The sequence below is a fragment of the Alnus glutinosa genome, chromosome 1 (genome assembly GCF_958979055.1).
Source record: "Alnus glutinosa chromosome 1, dhAlnGlut1.1, whole genome shotgun sequence".
NCBI classification, from domain to species: domain Eukaryota; kingdom Viridiplantae; phylum Streptophyta; class Magnoliopsida; order Fagales; family Betulaceae; genus Alnus; species Alnus glutinosa.
Window position 1 is genome coordinate 3,957,463 of NC_084886.1, and position 24,313 is coordinate 3,981,775.

Consider the following 24,313-nt stretch of genomic DNA (forward strand, 5'->3'; position numbering starts at 1 on the left):
ATTAGTTGGAAAATTGTGAAATAATTGAATGAAATATTAGGCAGAAGCTTGTCACGTGAAACCCATATCCTTCCAGGATAATGGGTATCCTCGTTCTCAGTAGAATACTGACCCTATTATGGCACAAGAGCCTAGGTGTTTCCACGAATATATAATTCTCAATAGAATAAGCTCTATATATATATATATATATATATACCTTTTTTGTGGTACTGTTATTATTTTATATGATCAGATCGATGGTTCCTTGGCAATATAATACTCTATAAAATACTTTAACATATATCATATTGCACGACAGCCTGGATGCACATGGTCTCGTGAATCGTGATTGAGCAAGACATGGTCTATATTTTAGGTTGAAATCATGGATTAAGTAGGTGAGAAACAAATAATTTTTTAATAGATAAAATTAATTAAAAAATATGTGTTTCTCACAGAGTGAGAGACACGTTATAATTTTATTAATTGAGTTATAAGAAAAAAATTTGTCATTATATTATTCGACATTGAAATATAACTAAAGATATTATCCATTTGACTCTACAAATTATAATTTATGTAAAATGTAAAAAAAATTCATCTGTAGGGTTTATATATACTTTCGAATTAATTGAATTAATAAATAATGTTATAAAAAAATGTGAAAATAGGCTCTGTCCTATCAATCTTGACAGGGCAACGATCATCATACTTTATTTATCATTTAATTTGCTTTGGTATTTCATACATTACATATTTGATTTAGCGCATCTTAGGGTGCATCACAATACTCAATAGTCTCGTTATATTTTCAAATTCTCTTAAAAAAAATTTAACAATAGAAAATATTAATGCTCTGTTTGTTTCGACGTAAAATGTTTTTCATCCTAAAATATTTTTAATGAAATTATTTTTCAGAAAAATATAAAATAAAACAAATGAAGATTTTCCTAAAAATATGTTATGGCATTGGCGCTTACGAAATCACTAACGGCGTAAAACGGAATCCAGCAATGTCCGACTATCGTCGCCAAATTTCAGTAATCGGATACCAAAATTTGGAGATCTTCGGCAGTAAAGTCGGGCTACTAACAAACTCCAATGTCCGGCAACAACAGATTTCACAAACATGCGTGCAAGAATGAAAAGTTTAAATCCAGAAAACGATTTACAGTTTTTCAAAACCGTAAATCGTTTTTCCCAAAATTAAAGAGGTTTTTATGGTCAAACTGAAAATTAATTGCGTTAACTATTATTTTCGCCCCCACCAAACACCAAAAAGTGCCGAAAACATTTTTCGTCGAAACAGACGAAGCATAAAATAAGAAAATACTCTTATTTATTTTACATCTTACTAATTGGAAGGTAAATTACTCTTTTACTATTTTATGTGGCGCATATGTACAATTTATACATAGAGGTACAAAAAGACAATTTTCCCTGTTTTCGAATATTATCACCGTTAGAGAATACTATAACTTTTATTACAATTTCTTTATAAACTAACATTATAGCTCACGTAATACTTATCACATCTACCACTAAAATATAAATTATCACAGATCATGACACTTACCATTTTACAAATCAATTTGGCAGACGACGTGAGTTTGTAACAGTAATAAAAGTACCATTTTCTTTCCAATTTTAGACATTTTATGATTGGTTCGTAACTTTGTGGGAAAGTCGAAGCAGTCCCCTTCTCTTGAATGGTGACACACTGATACCTATGTGACAGACTCTTTAAAATACAACTCCCTGATGGCATGATTTGTGAGAAGCTCTAATCAGCAAATTTTGTAACCATATCATTTCCTCTCCTTTCCTCAATAAGTTCACATCCATATCTTACTAGGAAAAATCATTCAACCGACATTGAAAGTAAAAGACGCTTCTTCTTTTTTTTCCCTATCATTTTAGGAAAAGAAATCTCTCACTGAATGTTCACAACTCTGGTTACATGCTGGCTACTGTTAATTACCGAGTTCCTTGTATTTCAAACTGATTTGCACTTCACGCCAAAGAAACATCTTACAATCATGATCCCTCAAACTAGCACCGTTCAATGTACTCAAGACTGACAAGAAGAGAGCAACATAAGAAGGTTCAGGTCCGCTTGATCTTTGAAAACGTTCCTGTCTCAGAGAAGTACGTGCTTTGAGTTCCACTGCCAAGCTGGTGTGCATGAGCCTGTGGATTTGAGAGCTCTATCCCCTGTAGAGAGAAAATGGCGATTGACATCATTGACAGAACACAAGAATAAATATCAACAAAAATACAAAACCAATAGTAGATTAGCTCAGTTTAGTTTTTCTAATCAAAAGGTTGTGGGTTTAAGATCAAGCAACCAGTTTAATAGCAAAGAACTTGAGCATCTTGTAAGGATGAACCCCATAAACATTAAGATTACGCTCAAAAACATTTTTTTTTTCCAAATAAAAAAAACAAAGGTGGAACAAATTAGCGTTCAGTGAACTCCCAGTTGGAATGGATTCATCCATACAATTGTAGCATGACCTAATTAAAAGAAAATTGGCTACCCTGTCCAAAACAACTTTTCTGTGGCAGTTAAATTCCATTTTCACAATATCATGCACTCTGGAAGCCCATTGCTAGCTATACAAACCTTACTGAGTTCAACCTCTAAAAGAGGTTGATTCCATAATTCTATATATAGGAACTTCTAATGGTTTAAATCATAGTCTAAATGAGACTCATCTCCATTTGATATTTGAACTGGACAGAAGCCATTGAAGTCGCATAATGTGCCATGTAATTGCATTTTTCTATGTTAACTTAGGCTATAAAAACAGTGGGTAACAAAATTGAAAATAAAGAAACAATAAAAACAACAGCAAAGAAAAAGAGAACGATGTTCATGTAGTTGTTGCCAACCTCATGCCAAGAAAAATCAAATGAATTCAATGCCCAGGAGGTAGATCAGGGAGGTGATGGTGGCAACGAACTCAACGGAGTTGACAATGTTGATAGGGTGGAGTTGTGGATCTTCTCATGCCACCAGGTCAGCAATAAATAGCCCAGGGAGAAGAAGAGGGTAAAGAAGACCACCATTGGTATGGTAGAGAGGGAGAGGCAAAATCACCAAGTTTTTAGGTTCCTCACCAATTACTACATTTTCGTGGGTTTGATGTGTGTGGGGGTTTGACGTTCAATCTCAGGTTGACATCCATTGATGGCAGAAATGCCAAGATAAAATCAAGTGATGGGTGATAGATGGTGGATGCCCATCAATGCAGATGCACTTTCCTTTTGCCAAATGCAGGTTTTAAAACAATGTGTTTTAGTAGGATGGGATTTTAAATGGGTAGAGCTTCTGCCACTTTAGATTTGCTGAAATAAGATCTTGGCCATGAACTGACCTCTGTCCTGTTGATATGCAACTGGAGAGGAGCCGTATCCCTAATTCAAATACTACCCCTTATACCATATGCGAAAATTGAATATTCATAGATGACTAAGATACTTAAGCATGTCAAGGAACACTATCATTTTGGGTATAAGTTCCCAAAACTGGCATTAGGGCTTTGCTCACATTTTTTAACCACATACGCTTCCTATTTAAAAGCTTATACACATTACAGAGAGTCCATGAAAAGGGTAAAAAGTAGTACAAACCTGCACTGGTGTAAATGCTAAACTTGAAGTCAATCCTGAGGAAGCACCACTACTTCCATAATTCTTTTCCTTAAATCTGAAAGCATTATGTAGCCCATGAGATAAATAGACAAGGTTGATGCTGAAATTTAGCTGATAGAAACCACAATGGAAATAGAAATGGTAATCCAACACAAATTCCAACTACTAAAATAAGAAATTACAAAATAGCTTGTCAGACTAGCAGCATGGCCAGAAAAAAAAAAAAAAATAATAATAATAATAATATAATTGAAGGCCAAAGTGGAAGACTGACTTCTTAGTAACTTTTGCAGCAAGTTTGCTCTGACCAATTGATACACGCAGCTTGCCGCTCCCAGCCTGACCGAGCATTCCATAGCCCTCTCCCAGTCCATCCCCTGTCATCAAGGAGCATAAACAGTAAGGAGTATGAAATGGGTAACGTACTAACGTCAACTGGCAGAATACTTTCAGGTGTCAATTTACAACAGCAGACTGTATTTAAGGACAATGAGTTACCAAATGAAAATGGTATTATGAATTTATGGTAGAAACATCAGGAAAGATGCTAACAAGTAGAGATATTTACCTTAATCCTCAAAAATGCAACCCAACTAAATCAATCAATAAATAAGAGGTACAGACTTCAACAACATAATTTAAAAATGAAAATTTCATATTCAGAAAATAGGCATTAGTGGGACTTGCATATGTCAAAAATATATTTTCGCCCTTACCAACTAAAAGCTTAACATTATAACATTGTGGATATGGGAAAAATAAAGCAGAAGAACCTAATTTACAATTAGCAATTACTCAAAATTGGAACAAGCTGAAGAAAGCAAACTTTACCTAAAGAACTCTCTTCAGGTACACCAAATTGCATCCTATTAGCCAGCTTCCTCATGTCTGTTATCGCATATCTGAAGTATGAAATATTAGCAAAAGTATTACACAATACCGATTTCATTTAAATAAAAAATAAAAAATTAAGAAGAAATTAAGCTGTAGAAAGCAATTAAAAAAATGCAATACCTTTCCTTCATCTTCCTCAGTCGACGACCACCTCTCTTCTTTTTAGGCTCAGAATCAGGCACTGGAAGTGGTTTAGGTTGCTTTGCAGGAGGTGGCTCTTGCCACTTCTCAATTTTCTTACGGACCTCTTCTCGTAAGTTTCTTCCAGTATTTCCTGATGGGTCTCCTCTGGTGGAATCTACTCTTGCTGCAAGTGTTGACTTTGCAGCCAAGAGCCGGCAAGCACGCATCCTCAAAGATGGAGGTGTAGATTGAAATATCTCTGTTTGTTCCATATACCCCACACGAAATTGTGATGTTGCAGTAGAAAACCCAGCAAGGTTCTTTTTCTTTGCACCTAGAAGCTGAACATTACAAGCAGGCATCTTAGCTAACGCTGCAAGACCACCAGCAGTCCCCATAAGTTTAGCTGCAACAGCACTCCCAACAATAGTAGAAAGATTTGGCGCGATATATCCCATTCTACTTTCTACAAAGTCAAGGACCTTTTTCTTTGCTGCATCAAGAGCGAGAGCTCGATCACATGCATCAATTGTCTTATTAAGAATTTCTTCAGGAAGTGGCTTGCCACTTGTAGTCGATGCTGTAACTGACACAACCATAATAATAGCCGATGGTAGAAGCCCTTCCAGATCAACCAGTGTCAAATCCATTTCATTCCCAATCTTCTTAACAACACGAGCATAATCAATTGGGTGATGCACAAGTGATTCAAGCTCTGGAAATTTCAACCGGTACTTGTCACGAATAAAATTGTGGATAATAACAATTTCATTCTCAATGTCAACTGACAAAGCATTACAGTCCACAATCAGCAAGTATTCAGGATCATCTTCCAAAACCATCCCATGATTTGAGATATCAGAACCTTTCTGGAGTGCATCATCCACCTTCTGCCAATCATCAACAATATAAACCAAAATACCAACATCAATAGGCATATCTAGTTAAAATGAACAAAGCATAGACAACGGTCAAATTATAAACCTAAAACCTGCAAGAAAATATCACAAGGCACAAAAAGAAGAAGAAGGAAAAAAAAAAAAAAAAAAAAAAAAGGACCACGCAGAATCTTCAATGCAAGAGAGATTGAACCAAACATGTTCCATTGCAGAACTGGAAAATATTAAATCAACCAAATAATAATAAGAATGGGAGAATAATACAACACAAACATAGAACTTTCATTTCTTTTTCTTTTAAATGCCATGCCATGTGAAAATAGAAGCACATGCAAAATTAGGAATGACCTGCATAATATCAAGATATCTCTGGGTTTTCTGCAATTTTGAAACACTATCAAGATCATCATAGTTAAGAGTTTCTATGTCCGCCATGTCCCCATCGACATCTTCCTCCATATTTCCAGCATCAACATCATCTTCCTCCTAAAAGAAGACAGGAACATAATATTTATGATGCCAAAGCTGAAAAAATATTAATCAAAGAAACTTTTTTTTTTTTAAAAAAAAAAAAAAAAAAAAAAAAAAACAATGGTATTGTTTACACAAAACAGAAATACTCACAAGAAGATCAGCGTCATTGTCAGATAGTTCATCAAGGTCTGCAAGGAAAGAATCAGCAAGAGTTGCCTGCAGTCAACAAAAAATATGTAAAAAATAGGAATAAAGAAAATGAAGGTATCACATATAATAGCATTTATAAGTAACTGGGTATAAAAATGAAAATAGTCCAAAAGAACGCAACAAGCTCTCATGCGCAAGTAGTTCTTAGCAAATGTTTATGAGATCCCATGATAAAAAATAGAAGAATGAGCATTGACGGCCCTGTCTAATTTCCACAATTTGATTGGTGCTAAACCACAGTAGTATCACCATATTCGATGCAATTGAAAACTTGAATTTTTTTCATTCATTTCACTCATCACTTTTTTTGTGCAAAATGTCTCATTGATTATGCAACATAGTGTCAAGTTAGTAAAAATGAAACAACTATTAAAAGTGCATGTACTTGGATTCCCTCAAAGAAGAATAACAACTTTTGAGTTCCAAATGGTTCGGTAAAGAACTCAAAAGATTATCCTACTTACATCCAACTAAATCATAACCCACATACCACGAAAGAACTTTAAATGCCTTCGAAACATTTTCGATGAGGAAGCATAACAATATGGCCCTTAGAATGCCACAGTAAGTGGCAAAGCATACTAGACCAACCAAAACTATGCTAAACAAAATCATCAAGAAGTTCCTCATAGTGATTTATACTATAACACCCCAAGGCCAAAACCCAATAAGCAAAATATCAAAATTAATCTTTCATCTACTGAAAACTATTATGGAATTAACATTCATAAAATTCTCATTATGATATCATAATTAGTTACTTCCAAAATGTGTTGCATAAAATACACATGATAATTAAGCAAAAAGTCAATAACCTCAATTTCAGTTCCGAAATAAAGGGGCAGTGCAGGAAAACAAGAAAATTAAATTAACAACTAACCATTCTTTCAAACTTCAATCGAATAAGCTCAGGTGGAATTCAATCTTCTAGGGTTTTCCCTGATTTCGAAAAAAGAGAGGAAATGGTTAGGAATCTAAATCCCTAAATCGACTACAAACCTTGATCGAAGAGAAAAGAAAGAGACATTAGTACCTCTATGGAATTTTGAGACGCTAGGCTTCTTCACTAGGCGCGAGGAAAACACTTGTGGAGAGCGGGTACCGAGTACTAAGTTACTAACCGACTCGGCGAGGATGAGGCGAAGAGGATTTTCCTTCTCTTTTTTCAATTTTTTTATCCTCTATATTTATTTTTGCTCCTGGGCTGTGGTCTCGGTCGTTTAGCCTTGAAGTGTACATGGGCTGGCCCGGCTTGATATTGTGGACCGTACATGAGGACCTGCCAAGCCCAGCCCAGCCCAATATACTTTGGATTTTAGGTTTTTTTTTTTTTTTTTTTTTTTTTTTTTTTTTTTTTTTTTGAAAATCGAGCTAATAGTGACGGCCTCATGAGATATTTCATTTCAAGAGGATCATATAATTAATTTGGTGATTATATGATAGTTAATGCTTCAAATCAACTTTTCAAATGATTTTGTCAAAAATTATATGCTTCTGTCATTCGAGTGCACCAACCATAGAACATGTGAGACTCCTCCTCAATGACTAAAGCCAAGTTGAGAGGAAGGAGCCACTTGAGCAACAACATGATACATGTTACATGTAAGACTTTTTTCATAAGGTCTAATTTCTTATCAAGCTTTCGAGGGGTTCATTCAATACATTTTTCTTCTTTCTTTCTTTCCCTAGATACAATAGGAGGAAGGGATCAAGGTTGGTCTTTTTCACTCTTATGCGAACAAAATAAATAAAATAAAGAGACGTCATAATGTTTCCATAACAATAATGAGAAGCAGCCCATTTGACAACAGTATGTGCCCCAAAATTAAAACTCTCCTGAGGACTTTGGTCGCAGACCAACAAGGAAAAAAAGAAAAAAGAAAAATAATGTCTTCAATAATAAGAGTTGAAGACCACTCATAACATAAGTTGACATTGTTAATGGCCACCATAATCATGGACTGAGTCCGAGTCTACTTCAGGCAGAATATGCCAAGAGGTAGAAAAGGAATAGGAAACTTCAATAGCTAATAAGGTGGGATTTTTTTTTTTTTTTCTCTTTCTTTTTCGGTTCAGGCTCGACTAATTATACTAGAGACGCTAACAATAGACAACAACACCCCCCAAACACAACTTAGAACTTTCATTCTATTGTGCTTTCCAAAAAGCAAGGAGTTTTGGGAACAAAGCTCTCGAATTTTTATATATATATATATATAATATTTTAAGGAGAAAGTTGATAAGTTATGAGACATTGAGAATGGAAGGATAGTTTTTCCAACAACTAACATGAATGTAACGATATCTTTAATAAAAATAAATAAAAATAAAGAAGAAGAAGAAGAAGAAAAAGTTAAATTCATCCCGAGATGCCACTCATTTTTGTTTCGGCTAACAAAGTTGAAAAATTTACAATGTACTTCTCAAGTTTTCAAAATAAATAATAAAATAAAATAAAATAAAATGGGGTGGCCAGCCAATGGGGGTGGCCGCGCGTCACCCCCGACCACCTCTCGGGATGGCGCGTGGCCACCCCCATTGGTTGGTGGTGGCAACTAGCAACCACCCTTAGTATTTTTTTTTCTATTTATAAAAAAAAAAAAAAAAAAAAAAAAATTGTTTTATTAACTTTATAATTTTTTATTTTAATGGATATATGTTAGCTTCTTATTGAATATAACATGGCTAACTAAAGAGTAAAATGACGTCATTTTGGAGTGAGGGTAAAACAGATAAATTTACATAAAAAAAAAAAAGAAAAAAGAAAAAGAAAAAAAAAGAGAGAATGATGTTACACGTACGTAGTCAAAATTTTGTTTAATTTGATAGTCAAACCAGATATGATGGCTAAATTGAAAATTTAAAAAACTTGAAATTTGATGACAGAATTGGAAATTGATGTCTGATGACAACTTTCGGAGGAGGAATTGTATTTAACCCAAAAACATGAATGAACGATAAATGTAACCGTCTTAACATATTATCACTGACCGTAGCTTGGCAAAGAAGCACAGGCTTCTTAACCTGCACCACCAAATGCCAATGGCGCTCTACACCTCCAATCTAATCTCCACCCCTGTAATCACTCCCGCCAAATCCAACACTCTTTTCCTGCGCTCTCCCTCCCTTATCCTGCGCCTTCGTTCCCCTACACCTTGTTCCTCCACTCTCTCTGCAAAACCCATCTCCCAATCTGTTTTCGCAAACCCTCTCAGAGCCTCACCGCCCCGCCAGTACGTATACCCCAACCCCATCCCCGAATTCGCAGAAGCTGTGAGTACCACTGCGTTTGTGACAGTAAATGCATGTATGTGAATTTTCTTGGTTTTTACGCGTTTTCTATGCTGTATTGTTATCTATGTACTATTGCAGGAGACCCAGAAGTTTAGGGCTGAGCTTCTGAGGAAGCTTTTGAAGGACAAGGACACGTTCGGGGATGAACTTGACGAGGTCATAGATGTATGTGCAGAGGTAGGTACTCTTTCACTTTGTATACCAAATTTTCAGACTAATATTGTCAGTGGGTGTTCGTTATTTTAAGCAATTAATTTATTGTGGTTTTTTTTTTTTTTTTTTTTTTTGTTTGAGAAATAAGAATCATTATTTGGTGCTGAATAATCATCTGAATGACATTGTGTGATAATTAGTTTCGTTAGAGTCTTAGAGAGTGGAATGTGTCAATGGCGGCTTTTTGGTTATCGGAGAAAAATTTGAAGGGGGTGTTATTGCATAGGGAATAACTTCAATCAGGCAGTAGAACCAAGAGGTTTTTGCCCTCCAATGAAATATTGACACCTCAACATTAAACAGGAAAAATAAATATTTGCAAAACTTAGCAAAACACTGGATGTAAACCATCAATTTCACTCTTTTAGTCTTAAAAAAAAAAAAAAAAAAAAACCAAAAAAAAAACCATCTCAGCCCAGAAGCCACCGCCGCCACCACAGCTACTGCCCCACGTCGGAATTGAGGTGGCTGCTACCGGGCCGCGTGGCCACCCTTGGGATCTGGGGGTGGCTTTTGGGCCACCCCTAAATCCATCTAGGGGTGGCCCGATGGCCACCCCCGGCCACTAGGGAGTGGTCGCGCGACTACCCCCAGTGGCCGAGGGTGGTGATTCCGGCGAAATCTGGAAACGGGGGTGGTGATTCCAGCGACGTCTACATGTTTCCAGCGAAATCTGGAAATTTCCTAGCAGCTGGCGGCGGCGTCTAGCGTGGAGCAGTGGCGGCGGCGGAGGAGGTGATGGCGGCATCTGGGTGGGCAGTCATTGGGAGTTTTTTTGTTTTTGTTTTTTTTCATATTAAAAAAAGTATAAAAAGAGATTAGATTTAATGTTTTGCAAACAATTATTTTTCTTGTTATAGGCTGATGTGTCAATCTCTTATTGGTGGGCATAAAACCCCTGTTTTCTACCCTGACTGGACAAAAGGGGCTCGCTTTTGCATATATTCACTTGCATGTAGGATCGTATTTTTGGCTAGCTGATTTTGCTACTCATAAATCAAGTAGTACTTGAGCACCACCCACTCGTGAAAAAGTCTGAGTGAGGGACGTAGATAAAAGATTTTGCCTTGACCAATTATCGTATTAAAATGTCTCTTAGAAAGCTTGTCTCATGTGGTCCATATTTCAGTTAGTTGTATGAGACTCTTGGAAAAGTTCTCAAGAGAGAAATTGGTCAGGTTCTTGGAGCGCATGGAGCTCTATAATTTTGAGATATCTTTCTTACACACGTGCCTCTTTTTTGGAAGGATACTGATTTCGTGTTTGCTGTGATAAGTGCTAGTCGAAGATAACCGGACTTATGGTTTCAAGCCGGGCCATCTTTGTATTGAAATTTCCACCTTCACTGTTTTCTTCCAGTCGAGGGTTTAAATCATCTTCAAATACTCAATCTCATCTTCAATCCTAAACTGTCACAAGCTAAGAAATTAGCTTTTCAAAGAAAAAAGAAACTCTAAATTTTATTATTCTTAAACCGCGCATTCCAAAACTAATTTTTCAATACAATTAGGACACTTTTATAATAGTAAACATAAGGCTTAAAAAGGAAGGGAACTAATGCTAGAATCAATCTAAGTTGGAAAACTTCTTAAATATAAAAGAGAAATGCTACTTTGGATTCTGTTGTCATTCTTCTATCATTTTTCGTTGATGTGCCATTGTCAATTCCCAATTGGATTTTTTTTTTTTCTTTTTAATTAAGATTGATCTAAAAGTAGATTGACAGTACCATGTCAGTAGAGAATGATAAAAGGACCAAAGAATGATTTATAACACATCTCAATATAAAAAGCCTTACTACTACTAGCAATAATTTAAAGATGGGAAAGATTCAGCTAATATGTTAATTGCTAAACTAATATGGAACCTAATCAAGCTGAAAGATGGAAATAAAATCATGTGGATTTCACGGTCTTTCAAAAATCCTTCCCATATGTGTTTAGTAGCCTAGAACCCGCTTGAGCTGAAGCTTCAGTGGAACTCTCTGGAGGTGCTCTACTTGAGCCCCCATTGAGTGGCGCTCAACCAGAGCATTCTGTCTGCTTCGCCCTTTGCGCTCCACTTGAGCATTGGTTGAGCAGGGCTCGAGCAGAAAATTCTGCCACTCCAAACCTGTGCCACTGCTTGAGCACCCGTCGAGTGATACTCCCTGATAGCACCGGGACTGCAACGCCGCTCGAGCACCAGACGAGTGGCGCTCGATAGGTGTCTCCTGGGTTGTCCTACATCACATCTACATGTGCCTGATGAGTCTCTTTGTGTATTAGGGTCCCTCTTCAACTCATGAAGGTGAACAATGTGATTGTTGTAGTCTGTAAACCAGATTCAGGCTGGACAGCAATAGAGTGGAAAATATTGAAGTTGAAATCATTTATCAGCAAATTTAATAAAATATCCAATACTGTTCTGAAACAAGAAGGTTTGTCTTTATTCATACATGCTTCTTTTGCCCAAAGCTAGTTAAAAGAAGACAGGTATCCTAGCATGTGTGGTTCTCCATTTGTTGGACACATCAATCCTTTCACACTGCTAAAAGTATCGGTAAGTAGCTCTTAAAAAAGAATTGCATCACGAGTTTACTTATAAAGCAATACTCTTGAGCATCACCAGTGGCTGATGTTCTCACATGAAAGAAATCATGCATTATTGTTAATAGAATATCCTGAAGTGGTCAGCAAAACGCACACAAGTGCCTGAATGCAAGTGGCTTTGTCATGTTTGGTTAATTCTTTTCTTCTGGTGATTGAGACTCGATTACTGAGATGAGATGTGGTACTGAATCTGAGTTAAATATCCCTTGATTTAATTTGAATTCAACCATTTATGAATGTATTCATCTGTTCAGCTAATTAAGCCAGGGAATATTGGGTCAGTGCAAACTCTAGGCATGCCAAACAGTGCAACTGTGTTGGCTCATTCAAATTTCTTCTTCTTTTCATTTTACACAGTTTTTTTTTTTAAAAAAAAAAAAAAAAAAATAGTTTTGACACTTTTTAAACCCAGACACCAGCTGAGACTTCCCAAACTTGGTTCTAGGCATGTGCAGAGATGTGGCTTTTGACTAGCTGAATTGGTTGAAAATTTGGAGAGGCCATAGGTGATACCTGACAACAGCAATAGCACTGACACCTGGGAAGTGAGAAAGACTGGAAGAGATTGGGGGGGGGGGGGGAATTAAGTTCTGATCTTTGTCTTAAGGGTGTTCTGAGATAAAAGATTGTAGAGATTATACACAAGCAGTCAGCTTTCAGCAAAGATATTCTGCAGTATGTGATGGATCTTAGTTATTGATCAGTAATCACTTGATATGCGAGTATCATAGTGGTTCGAATAATGATGTTTATGTTGGAGGCAGACTATGGCTAAGGCAAATGGTTAAAGCACATCCTATGAACATGAAGCTTAAGAGAGTATGTAGGTGGATCAATTAGCTTAAGAGAGAAATTTTTAGATTCTTTGCTAATAGTATAGTTGGCAATGTTCATGCTTTATGGACAGAAAGCATTTCCAATAGACATCTTACCAGTGACAACAAAAGAGCAGATTGATCTTTTAAATTGATACTAGTTTATATTTGGTTGCATGCGCTGTTGAGAAAAAAGTAGATTTTGTATCTTCCTTTCATCGTTTCAATCACAGAATCTTATATTGTCTTTCTATTATATGTGATCTCTTATGGCTACTTAGCAAAAAAATTCTTATGGCTAATGGAGAATGCTGGTCATCATCAGCATATAAACCATAATCTGAATTTTCTAGTGATGGCAACTTGCTTAAATCACACTGCTCCTAGTCTCAGTTGAGATAGTTTTCACGGTACTGATTCTGCCGAAACAATCAAGCATTTATTCCCTCTCTTTTCTCATAGGAGGCTTGGCTTTTGCTCGACTTGCAAACGGTTCAAAGCATTCCCAATGGGCATTTTACTGGTAACATCAAAATAGAGGATCAAGATTTTAAATTGACACTAGTTTTATATTTTGGTTGGGTGCACTATTGAGGAAAAAAGTAGATTTTGTATCTTCCTTTTGTCGTTTCATCACAGAATTTTATCGCGACTTGAGAAAAGATTTGTTATGGCTAATGGAGAATGCTGGTCATCATCATCTGAGCCATAATCTAAATCTTCTAGTCATCGCAGCTTGCTGAAATCACGGTGCTCCAAATCTTAGTTGGGATAGTTTTCACGGTTCTGATTCTGCTGAAATAAGCAAAAGCATATATTCCCTTTCTTTTCTCTTAGGGGGCCTTGCTTTTGCTCAACTTGAAAATAGTTCAATTATTGATTCCAAAAAGAAAAATCTGACCTAACTACAAAAATCAACACTATTTTCCAGACAGCTTCCATCAGATTGTTCTAACTTTATGTGCACGTTTGGCCCAACACTGGCAGTGTTTTGGCATATTACCTGTACTGTATGTGTTATGCTTTGAGTTGAGAGTGAAAGATCCAAACGTCCAAGTTGAATTTCTTGTAATTAGCTGATGCAACTAGTGTAAATGCATGGCAGATATTTAGTGAATTCTTGCACAAGGACTATGGAGGGCCCGGGACATTATTGGTGGAGCCTTTCACAAATATGTTGGTTGCTATCAAGGACAAAAAATTACCTGGAGCACCTTTTGCTGCAAGGGCAGCCCTGTTATGGGCTCAAAACTATGTCGATCAGGATTGGGAAGTTTGGAACTCTAAACTAACAATGTGATTCCTTTTCATAATTTGTATTATTAGGCAAGTTTAAATCTCATGGTGTATTTAAACTGCTGATTCATTTGTCATGAAGCCAAAGGAAAATGCGGTGGCAAGATCTGTGTATTCATCACTATATATTACTGGCAATACAATGTAAGATTCATTGCTCCTTTTGTAGCTACAAGAAAATGGTTTGAATTTGTTGTACCTCCATGGATTTAGTGAATCTATTTGCACACCTTGGAGTCCGACCATGTAGGATATCAGGGAATGAAAGTGTCAGTCCCATTACCTTATGAACACACTGCACGTTACAGTTGAATGCCGGAAAGTACGAAACTAATTCTTCCGATCAGCTTCCAGCCTCAGAGATGCTCTGTAATGAGGGGCGCCAAGATTTTGACCTCATTGCAGCAGCAGAGTTCATTGATGGTGTCCTTGCTCGTTGTCTTTCATGTTTCATCACCTGAAATTTTTGGCGAGGTTGTAGGTTAAGTACTACTCATGAATGAGAAAAGAATACTTTTCAAATCAAAGAAGAAGACTTTTTTCTGTTTATCTCTCTCTCTCTCTGTGTCTCTCATTCAGTTCCCATATCTTCTCCCTCAGCTAATTTATTTGGTTTGAAATCACGAAACCAAGTGAAATGGAGTTTGACCGTTGGTTATACTAAAATAACTTTGATAGTTGAGTGCTTAAATTAATCGGGGTTCTGTGTGTGTTTTTCGACTAGAGGGATCAGATGCTCGTGTTCTGTTTGAAGACATAGACAGCTCGAATAAGCACAAATAAATAATTCAAGCGGCATGGTTGTAGATTACTGCCGGCCAGTTCACTATCTCAGAGATTGTCGCAGTATTAAAAACCTTCATTTTTAAAAAAAAAAAAAAAAAAAAAAAAAAAAAAAAAAAGGCACGCACAGCTAATAAAACTTGGATGATATGATAATGGCTTACTGATGAATACCTGGCATGTCTTATCCTTTTCAGAACTCCCTTCTGCCTCACAACCTGAACTCCGCTTCTCCGGCAGCACTGTCTGTGGCTTCTCAGATGATTCTGGCTGCTGCTTCGTTTTGGCGTTCTTTCTTGCCCGATAGACCTTCATAACCTCTACAATCACCAGAAACAAACATGTAAATTAAGCGACTTCCAATCAAGACTAATTAATCAAAACGAGTTCATGGTCATGAAGGAATTAAACACAGGCGGCGTATATTATATATACATATATATATACTACCTTGAGTAGTTACGAGGCGGTAAGCATGACCAAGAGTAAGAGTATCACTCGGCCGGAGAAGCTTAACGCGGGTGAACCGCACGGTCTTCTGCTCCTGCTGGTTCTCTTCCTCAGGCATCGGCAACGGGATAATCAAAGAAACATAGTGACCCGGATTCATTTTCATCACCTCACTTGCGCTTACTGACCAGTACAGCCTCTCTATCTTCCCACTTGGGTGCTGTATAACCAGGGCTGCGGCATCAATGGCCTGGCAATTACCCATGTCTCTCTCTCTCTCTCTCTCTCTCTCTAGAGGATGAAGAGAATTGAAAGATAAGGGAGAAGAAGGGAAGGGGAAGGAGGTGGAGCAAGCAGCAGTCTCTTTCTATACAGCTCCCCAAGTACCCCAACAGATATAGTAAAAACGGGTCTTTCTCAGCTGGCCGTCCCCAACCAACCCATGCTTACGAAATATCAAATTTGACATTAAACGGCATGATATAAATTATATAATATTAATAATAATTACGGCCACTTTGGATTAATAAATAGTGTTTTCTAGTAATATGTGGATCAACCAGCGGGCACCGGCACGGCCAAAGCGGGTGTGATTGCCACGTGGAAAAATGTGAGAAGGTGGGAAATTGGACGTACCTGCTCGGCGGTGTCGACGGGGTCAAGCTTTGGACTTTGGGAAAGACAACGGTTTTCAGAAGCTTTTAACAATGCCCCATATTATAAAATAAGGTTTTTGCCAATCCAAACCAAGGCGTGCGTGCGCGCGCTCGTGGGATTATTCTCCTCCCAAATTATTTGGTGAATTTGAACGAGTAATTATAAAAAATTATTTATAAAATTAATCTGATTGAATAAATAATTAGATAATAATTTTTATTTGGTCAAGTAAATTTTATAAATAATTTTTTATAATTATTCTCTACAATTTTTTAAATTCAAATAACACGTACGTGTGTACGTGCTTACTCGACTGCAAATATGATTCTTTTGAGTGGACGAGGACAGTGGACCACCTTATCCGCGTTTGACACGCAGCTTTTGTACTTGGCTTATCTCCATACTGCTACTCTTTAAATGTTCCAACAGTTCCATCTGGTTTCCTTAACTTGTTTAAGAAAGTTTGTTTAGGTTGTTTTGCCGTAAGTCTTTTTATAAATTGAAATGTTATATATTACCTTTTTTATTTTTATTATTATTTTTTCAACTATAGTGATGTTGGCAGTTTTAACTAGTTTCTAGATTATTTTTTTTTAATTTTTTTTTTTTACAATTATGAATACAAAGGTTAGTTGAGACTGTTACATTAATATTGCAAGATGATTATAGAATAAAAGTATAGTTTATAACATCACTCTTTTTTTTAATTGACATCATAATTCATGGATAGAGATTTTCAGCGATTTTATTATCCGAATTACTACGAATAACAAATATGAGAGAGTTCTTATAAAATTTACTTTTACAAACAAGTCTTTAGCAGTCAGTCCTTCTGCTGAGGCAGGAGGGCCTTATAGGGGCTATCTCATATTTGTTGTCCCAATTTTGAAGGTATCAAATATAATTCATAAATGATATAACAATTAGTTGTCAATTTAATTAATTAGTTGTTAAGTTGTTAATTATACACTCTTAATTATTTTACCAACTGTGTACTACCACATCAGTTTGTAAGAGAACTGTAATACCCTAAGCATTTTTGTACATTTTTTAGTATAAATTTCTTACAAATTAAGTTTGCGTTGCACATATTACGTTAATTACTAAATAATTCAATTTGATTGTACCCACACATTTGGCCACACCCAAATAAATATATATATATATATATATATATATAAACTTTAAATACCATAACTCAATGGATTTCTAATTTCTCTACAATTTATGTTGTAGTCTATTATTGGGAACAAAATGTGGCAATCAATGATCTAGGACCCGTACGTTTCAAATTTTATTATATTTGAAATTATTTAATCAATAAACTTAGTGGCAAGGCAAAGAAAGCGCCCACCGTCCGTCTACTTGCGGAATAATAAACACTAGTGTGCACAACTTTTGGAGAAGAGAAAGCTTCCAAGTCCAATGCAATTTAAGTAAACTCAAAGTGACGTCTTAGAAAATAATTACCATTTTCTAATTGGATGCTTTTATAGTTTTATATATTATAAGCAACATTAGGGTTAGCTCAGCACAAAAAGAAAAGAAAAGAAAAACCCATTAGGGTTAGGCTTCTTCTCATTAAAACATTTTTCTTTGTTCGTAGCACCAGCCGGACCGTTAACTAGTTTATATCATCTTACGAGAGTAGCTTATGGCGTAAGTTTTGTGGAAAGCGATGCTGACTAAATCATTACAACATTTTTGTAATTAAATAATTACTAAGCAATAATTCGCTTTAAAAAAAGAAGAAATAAATAAAAAAAGTACTAGTGTCTAGTGTTTGCTCGTTTAACAGTTTCAAAACCCGTAGAATTTTAAAATATAGTTAATGAAAATACATTTTTTAAATGAAATCAAGTGTTTAATAAAATTGTAATTCTGTCTTTTAAATCGTGCATTTTTATAAATATATACAAAATAATCCCATCTTTTTTATGTTTATTAGTTTTGTAATGAAAAGTATTGAGTTTTGTGACCTCTCCAACTATTACCCCGTCGGGTAAGATTTTATTGGTTCAAGCACTTGTTGAGAAGAAATTGATTTGGTTTAGAGTTGTTCATGTTTTTACCGATCAGAAATTTTTTGATTCATTCCAATTAAGCTTAATTCCTTCCTCTTAATCTCAAAGTTTTTCTCAAATACAAGGTTGTCAGACATCGATTATAGAAGCGTGATCTCCTTCATAGCACGGCATGTAGAGTTCTTTCTTGATTAATTAGGACATATTTGGATAACACTTGTTTTTTATTATATTTTATTATTTTTCAAAAACATGTTTGGGTTGTTTTTTTTTAATTAAAAATTATACTCAAGTTTTATCCAATTCTTTTTTCTAATTTTGTCAAACCATTTCAACATAATTTCAAAAAATACATTTTTTTTGTTATTCACAAATTCGAATATAATAAAAAATAATACAAAAATCTCGCATACCCAAATGAGTCCTTAATTAGCCAATTAATCAGTAATTTTCATCCCTTTGTCTGTTGCTCAGAAATATAAATTATTCTATTTTTTATTTAAAAACATGTTTTTCAACCTGCAAAATTACTCACCCACTCCGGTGGAAGTGTCGGTTGAGAGGCCCAGATCATGGAACAAAAAACGTGGAAATTCAGGAGATGGTTGAATTGAGAGAGAAGTGGTAGGCTTTTGAAGATCTTTGACTCCTGCAAATCTGGTTTAACTAGACTTGTTTAGAATCCCAAGGCTTGAAAATTTCCTTGCAAGATTTCACACGTGTAAAACATCTCTCTGATTAATGTCAGTCAATGTAAGCCACGTGAGATGTTTGGGATCATTGGTTTGTGTATTAAATGATGAATGGACTGTTTCTTGCTCAACCATGACTCATGTAGGGGACTACAGGCTTCAATATTTATATGTAAAAGACCTTAGCCTCTTCTTAGTCTTCTACCTATGGATGTGGCAGCCATTGATTTCTAATATTTTGTAATATTTTGACTGCTTTAAATATAGAAATTGATGGAATTCAAAGTTTTCAAACCCTATTTGTATTAAAAAAAAAAAAAAAAAACAAAAAAAGTGTATGGTGTTCATAATAATTTGCTGCTTGTGGGGGCAGAAAATTTTGGTCCTGTGTGTCTGTACCTTGGCTTCCAAAACATTCTAATTTTTAATTAAAATCTTTCCTAGCAAACATCGAGTCTAAGGGGTTAGCTCAATTGTTAGTGGGGCTATTGTTCTTGATGTAAAGGACATGATGTAAAGTTGCTTTCTCCACATTCCTCCCCCATAATGCAGAATACAAACTTTAATTGCCTATTAATAGATTAATCAATTTAAGAGTGTCATAGATCCTAGAGACAATGGAGGGAAAAAAGATAATTAAAAAGAGAGAAAGAAACAAACTGCTGTCAGTTAGGAACATTCATGTACTGTACAATGCAGTAGGCTTCTAATCAAATCTTTTTTCTTTTTTAGAATTGTTAGGCAAGAGTTACAACCCTATTTGTAAGTTTTTGTTTGGTTTAACGGTTTTAAAATGTGAAGTTTGAAAAAAATAGTAATTTCAAAATATAGTTAATAAAAACGTAATTAAGTGCTTGGTAAAATTTATAAAAGAGTGTTGTTTCCATGTTTTTAAATATGGTTAAGCCTTTAAAATCGTGTGTTTTTTAAAACGCACCATTTTATCTGTTACAAGAAAATATGAATTTTTTCACTTTTTCAAGCTACCATTTTTTTTCCCACCCTAAATGCTCTCCCAATAGGAGTAGTATTTTCTGTGATTTGTTTAAAAAACGCATTTGGCCTGAAAAGTTGCATAACCAAACACACTCTTAAATTCTTAATCAATGTAAGATAGGGGTTCAAATTCATATAAGCCATTAGCCATGCACATAAGTTCTTAGATATTTGTGACAAACAATATCGTTAGGGGAACATGAACTATTTCATAGTTCAGATTAAATTTCATAATTTAACAGTGTATATGTTGCCTATGTTACCACATCATTTAAAATTTTTAAATAACGTAGCATTGTGTACACCGTTAGATGCTGTAAAATCTAATTTGGATTATTAAGTGGTTCATATTCCATCATTAAGAACCTAGTCATCTTTGAGGTTTTATGATCCATCATATGAACAGTCAGACGATGTTTCCATATTAAGTAATTTAAATATTATACTAATAAAGATATAGAATTAATTACGTTTATATTGTGGGTTAATCAAATCAAAACTTTAAAATAACATATATGAGCAGAAGATTCCCGAGATGGAGGGAGGAAGCTCACAACACTTTTGGAGAGAGAATTTTGAGAGGAGTGGGAAAGACAAAGAAAGCTTGGAGCTTGTTGATGGGGAACGAATGGAGGGTGGCGGCCTTTTCGGAGCGATTTTCACGGTCAAGATTCGCATGCTCACGATATGGGTGAAGCCTGATTTTCTCACCTGTTGTCTAATCTAGATTTTAGCTTCTCATTCTTCGTGATAGTCTCGTGTCGGGTTCGGGTCGTTCTATGTTGAAGCATGAGTATAAGACTATATACGTTAACCTTAGCCCACTAATTTTGTGTTAAATTCATATATTGTAATAAAGCTGGTGTTAAATCAATTTCTAAAATATTCATGGAGTCTACCCCATGCGCAGGCCCTGTCTGTCAATATATTTATGATTAAAGTGGTATGATCAATCGATGGTATATTCTCCCTACTAGCTAATGGAGCACTTAATGGTCCTTAAATGGATAATGCAGCATCTGCATAGCATTTTAGCAAGTGGGATAGAACTTCTTTAGCTTAAAAAAAAGAATAAATCTTTAGCTACCATGATGGAGATTTGTCCTAACAAATTAAGGGCTGCCATACATATCAGAACAATATGGAAGATGAGAGGCAAAGTTTATGAGTCACTACGCTATTTGACCAATAATTAATGGAAACGATCTCCTTTATTTGATGAGATCTATACATACTTTCTCCTTTAGTATGACTATATTATATATATAATATGATCTATGAATCATGCCATAATGTCATATTGGCAACTTCCCAAAACATGATTGGGTCAAACACATCACACATGTGTGGGTGATCGGCTCGAGAAGTTTTTTTCAATTTCTGTAGATGCATTTGAGCAGATAAAGATTGAATTGTGATGATTACTCAGTCAAAGGAGCCATTACTAATATATAGATTGCACCCAAGGACGGACCCAAGCCGTCTCTTGTAATGCCCCATTCTTCTTTAAGAGGAAAAAGTACAACAAACGATCAAGATAAATTGTTCCTATGACTGCAATATGCATGTTGTTGGGCGGTGGACTCGATATCCGGTTTATTAAGAAGTAAGAACTACCGCACCGGATTCTCTCTTTTAACACGTCACTAATTATTCTCATAATTCTCGGATCGAGGCAATTGCACATAGGAGTCGTGGGATACAGAGAACATTGCAAATGAAAAGTCTTCAATGAAGGCGTAACACGTGACAGACGGTTACGTCAAATAAAAGACAGTAAATATCGAGTAAAATAAGACTTTCTTTCTTTTTTCTTTAAACAAAACTTTTGCTTTTCTTAAAATTTTTCTCTTTAATTCATACCGACTTAAAGTATCAAAATGATCATCTGCTGACTCATTCTGACAAATTCTTTTGCTAAGCTCTTCTTTTGTGACACGTGTTCTACCGCGTCATATTTTACCAGGAATGCAAGTTTTACGTGTCCTTTTGCAGCAGTCTCGTCAATCTCTAACGTTAACTTTGCTCAAGAACAAATAGATAACTATGAGGTGACACAAGTAAGAGATATACAGATCGATAATTTGGATTAGATAGAGGTAAATGAAGATTGATCTAAATTATTGCAAAAGGCGAGAGATAACATATGCCTGACACTTCTAGGAAACAAGTATGGAGACAATGCTTTTGTGGTGGTCGCCCTTGTGACCTATATGATTTTGGATTTACTCGCATAAAAGATGAGGCTGTCTAAAGTTTATGCAGACACACGTCTTCATAACAGCCTAATTCATTGCTTTAACACAGACAATTAGATTAGGTGTCAATCATATAAAATTAGTGCTTTTTCTCAGTACAATTAATAGTGCTTAAAGCACTATAGTTTATACCTTGAATGGGTGCATAAATATGAACAATCAAGTAAAAATAGATTTGACAAAAACATTCCCCCAATTATCACGGACATTCATAAGATTTCCTTTTCTTTTTTTTTTTTAACAAATTCCATTCTTATTAAAAAAACGACATGATAAGCTGAAATCAAAGCATAGAGACAACAAGTTCCCTATTTACAATATCATAGATCCAGGGAGAATTTCTTCCGTCCAGATTGTGTCTATATTTGCTCGTACTAGGCAATTCTGTTGCACAGTCGCTCACTATTTGGAGAGTATCTCCTTCTAGACAAATGTCAAAAAAACTCATCTCCTTAATAAAAATCACTACTTGGAGTGCCGGTCATGCCCCAGCTATTGTGGGGTCAGTTGTAGATGATGTGTGGTACTGCGAGCAGTCAAGACATATCCCTCACAATCTGGTACAATAATGTCCACACCTACTTGCGCCTTCTTTACATTTACAGCTGCATCCCAATTCACTTTGAATATTTCACGGGCCGGTGCCTACCAAACTGTTAATTTGAAAAGAAAGAAAAGAAGAAGGCTGGAGTGTTACAATGCGCCTCTATAAAAGATGAAAATTCAGAGAACAAAAATTGTTAGTTGATATCCTAGATTTGAATTCGGTGTGCACATTAACATGGTTGTATAGGATTCATTTAATGTGGGCCGTAGATTACGTGAAAAAAAACTACTTGATTCCTCTTGTGCCGTCAGTTGAGAAAAAGGAGTGATTGTTGATCAAAACATATAATTGATCAAAAAAGCAAAAACGAACAGTACTAGATTGATCATAAATAGTAATATCCTATATAAATATAAGATTGTAGTGTATAAGTAATAACATACTATATACTAAATAACTATAGTTTTTTTATTTTTATTTTTTTATTTTATTTTTTATAAGTAATAACTATAGTTAGTATACTAAATATTTAATATACTATCAACTAGTTACAACATATTTAACTATATCTTAATATGTTAGTGACTTATCTATAAAAAAAAAAAAATGTTAGTGACTTGGTGTATATTAGCTATACTATTAATTATATATATATATATATTTTAAAAAAACTATTTTAACCAGTCAGCAATAACATATTAAAAAGTTAACATAGTAATATAGTATATTAAATATATAGTTAATATACTAATATAACTAGTTAGTATGTTAGTGTACTAAATAGTTAATATATTATTAAGAATTAACTAGTATCGTAATATGTTAATATACTACATAACTAGTTAGTTAATATGTTAGTGAATATTAACAATAGTTAATTATATACATATATGATAATTGGTTATTTATACTCATATTAAACTATTTAGTATACTAAATATGATCATATGTTATTGTAGTAAATAGTTAATATGAATATATCTATGAATTTCTATTCCCTGCCCCTAAAACTATTTAGTATACTATTTGGTAATTGATTGAGGGTAAAATAGAAAAGTTCACATGAAAAAAACGCGTGGAATACGTAAGACCATTTCTGTCAAAACAGACGGAAATCACTAACGGATTGACCACATTGAAAAATTTGAAAACCTCTTTAGGGCATATTGCAAATTTTTAAACATAGTTTTGTATCCACGAATGAGTTATTCATTAAATAAGTCGAGCCGAACCTGTTTAAGATCAGCTATGTTCGTTTACAGCCCTAGACATAACCCATGAACAAACACAAATGAGAGAGAGAGACCCATGAACAAACACGAGAGACAGAGAGAGAGACAGAGATTCTCACATGGCATATAATACACAAGGGAAGCATTAACTAAACCAACATAAAAGATAGCAATTTTACATCTAACTATGTCGAGATATCATTTCAAGCGGAACCAAAGAGAAGGC

At 35.1% G+C, this 24,313-nt stretch overlaps 3 protein-coding genes across 3 annotated transcripts; 1 reads left to right on the top strand and 2 right to left on the bottom strand.

Moving 5' to 3' along the window:
• Positions 1-1,766: 1,766 nt before the first annotated feature.
• LOC133866819 (U4/U6 small nuclear ribonucleoprotein Prp31 homolog) lies at positions 1,767-7,409 on the bottom strand. Its single transcript, XM_062303473.1, has 9 exons — positions 7,273-7,409; positions 7,120-7,178; positions 6,180-6,245; positions 5,904-6,041; positions 4,654-5,546; positions 4,471-4,541; positions 3,914-4,016; positions 3,619-3,694; positions 1,767-2,196 (listed from the first exon to the last, which is right to left on the bottom strand). Exons 2-9 carry the CDS (start codon positions 7,120-7,122, stop codon positions 2,089-2,091), a joined length of 1,458 nt encoding a protein of 485 aa, XP_062159457.1. The 5' UTR covers positions 7,123-7,178; positions 7,273-7,409; the 3' UTR covers positions 1,767-2,088.
• Positions 7,410-9,225: 1,816 nt separating this feature from the next.
• LOC133866828 (protein PLASTID REDOX INSENSITIVE 2, chloroplastic-like) lies at positions 9,226-14,646 on the top strand. Its single transcript, XM_062303483.1, has 3 exons — positions 9,226-9,512; positions 9,612-9,710; positions 14,258-14,646. The coding sequence occupies exons 1-3, from the start codon at positions 9,276-9,278 to the stop codon at positions 14,450-14,452; spliced, it is 531 nt and encodes a 176-aa protein (XP_062159467.1). The 5' UTR covers positions 9,226-9,275; the 3' UTR covers positions 14,453-14,646.
• LOC133866839 (uncharacterized) lies at positions 14,542-16,113 on the bottom strand. The gene is made up of 3 exons (XM_062303492.1): positions 15,682-16,113; positions 15,406-15,551; positions 14,542-14,905 (listed from the first exon to the last, which is right to left on the bottom strand). The coding sequence occupies exons 1-3, from the start codon at positions 15,944-15,946 to the stop codon at positions 14,792-14,794; spliced, it is 525 nt and encodes a 174-aa protein (XP_062159476.1). The 5' UTR covers positions 15,947-16,113; the 3' UTR covers positions 14,542-14,791.
• Positions 16,114-24,313: the final 8,200 nt, after the last annotated feature.

Excerpts from the sequence above, each read along its gene's own strand:
- LOC133866819 (XM_062303473.1), bottom strand. Across the intron at positions 5,547-5,903 it reads GATATCTTGATATTATGCAG|AAGGTGGATGATGCACTCCA; the intron begins GTCATTCCTAAT and ends GATGATTGGCAG. Across the intron at positions 4,542-4,653 it reads CTGAGGAAGATGAAGGAAAG|ATATGCGATAACAGACATGA; the intron begins GTATTGCATTTT and ends TTCATACTTCAG.
- LOC133866828 (XM_062303483.1), top strand. The coding sequence starts at position 9,276 with ATGCCAATGGCGCTCTACACCTCCAATCTAATCTCCACCCCTGTAATC. Across the intron at positions 9,513-9,611 it reads TCCCCGAATTCGCAGAAGCT|GAGACCCAGAAGTTTAGGGC; the intron begins GTGAGTACCACT and ends GTACTATTGCAG. Across the intron at positions 9,711-14,257 it reads TCATAGATGTATGTGCAGAG|ATATTTAGTGAATTCTTGCA; the intron begins GTAGGTACTCTT and ends AATGCATGGCAG.
- LOC133866839 (XM_062303492.1), bottom strand. The coding sequence starts at position 15,946 with ATGGGTAATTGCCAGGCCATTGATGCCGCAGCCCTGGTTATACAGCAC. Across the intron at positions 15,552-15,681 it reads CCGCCTCGTAACTACTCAAG|AGGTTATGAAGGTCTATCGG; the intron begins GTAGTATATATA and ends TGGTGATTGTAG. Across the intron at positions 14,906-15,405 it reads AAAAGGATAAGACATGCCAG|GTGATGAAACATGAAAGACA; the intron begins GTATTCATCAGT and ends CAAAAATTTCAG.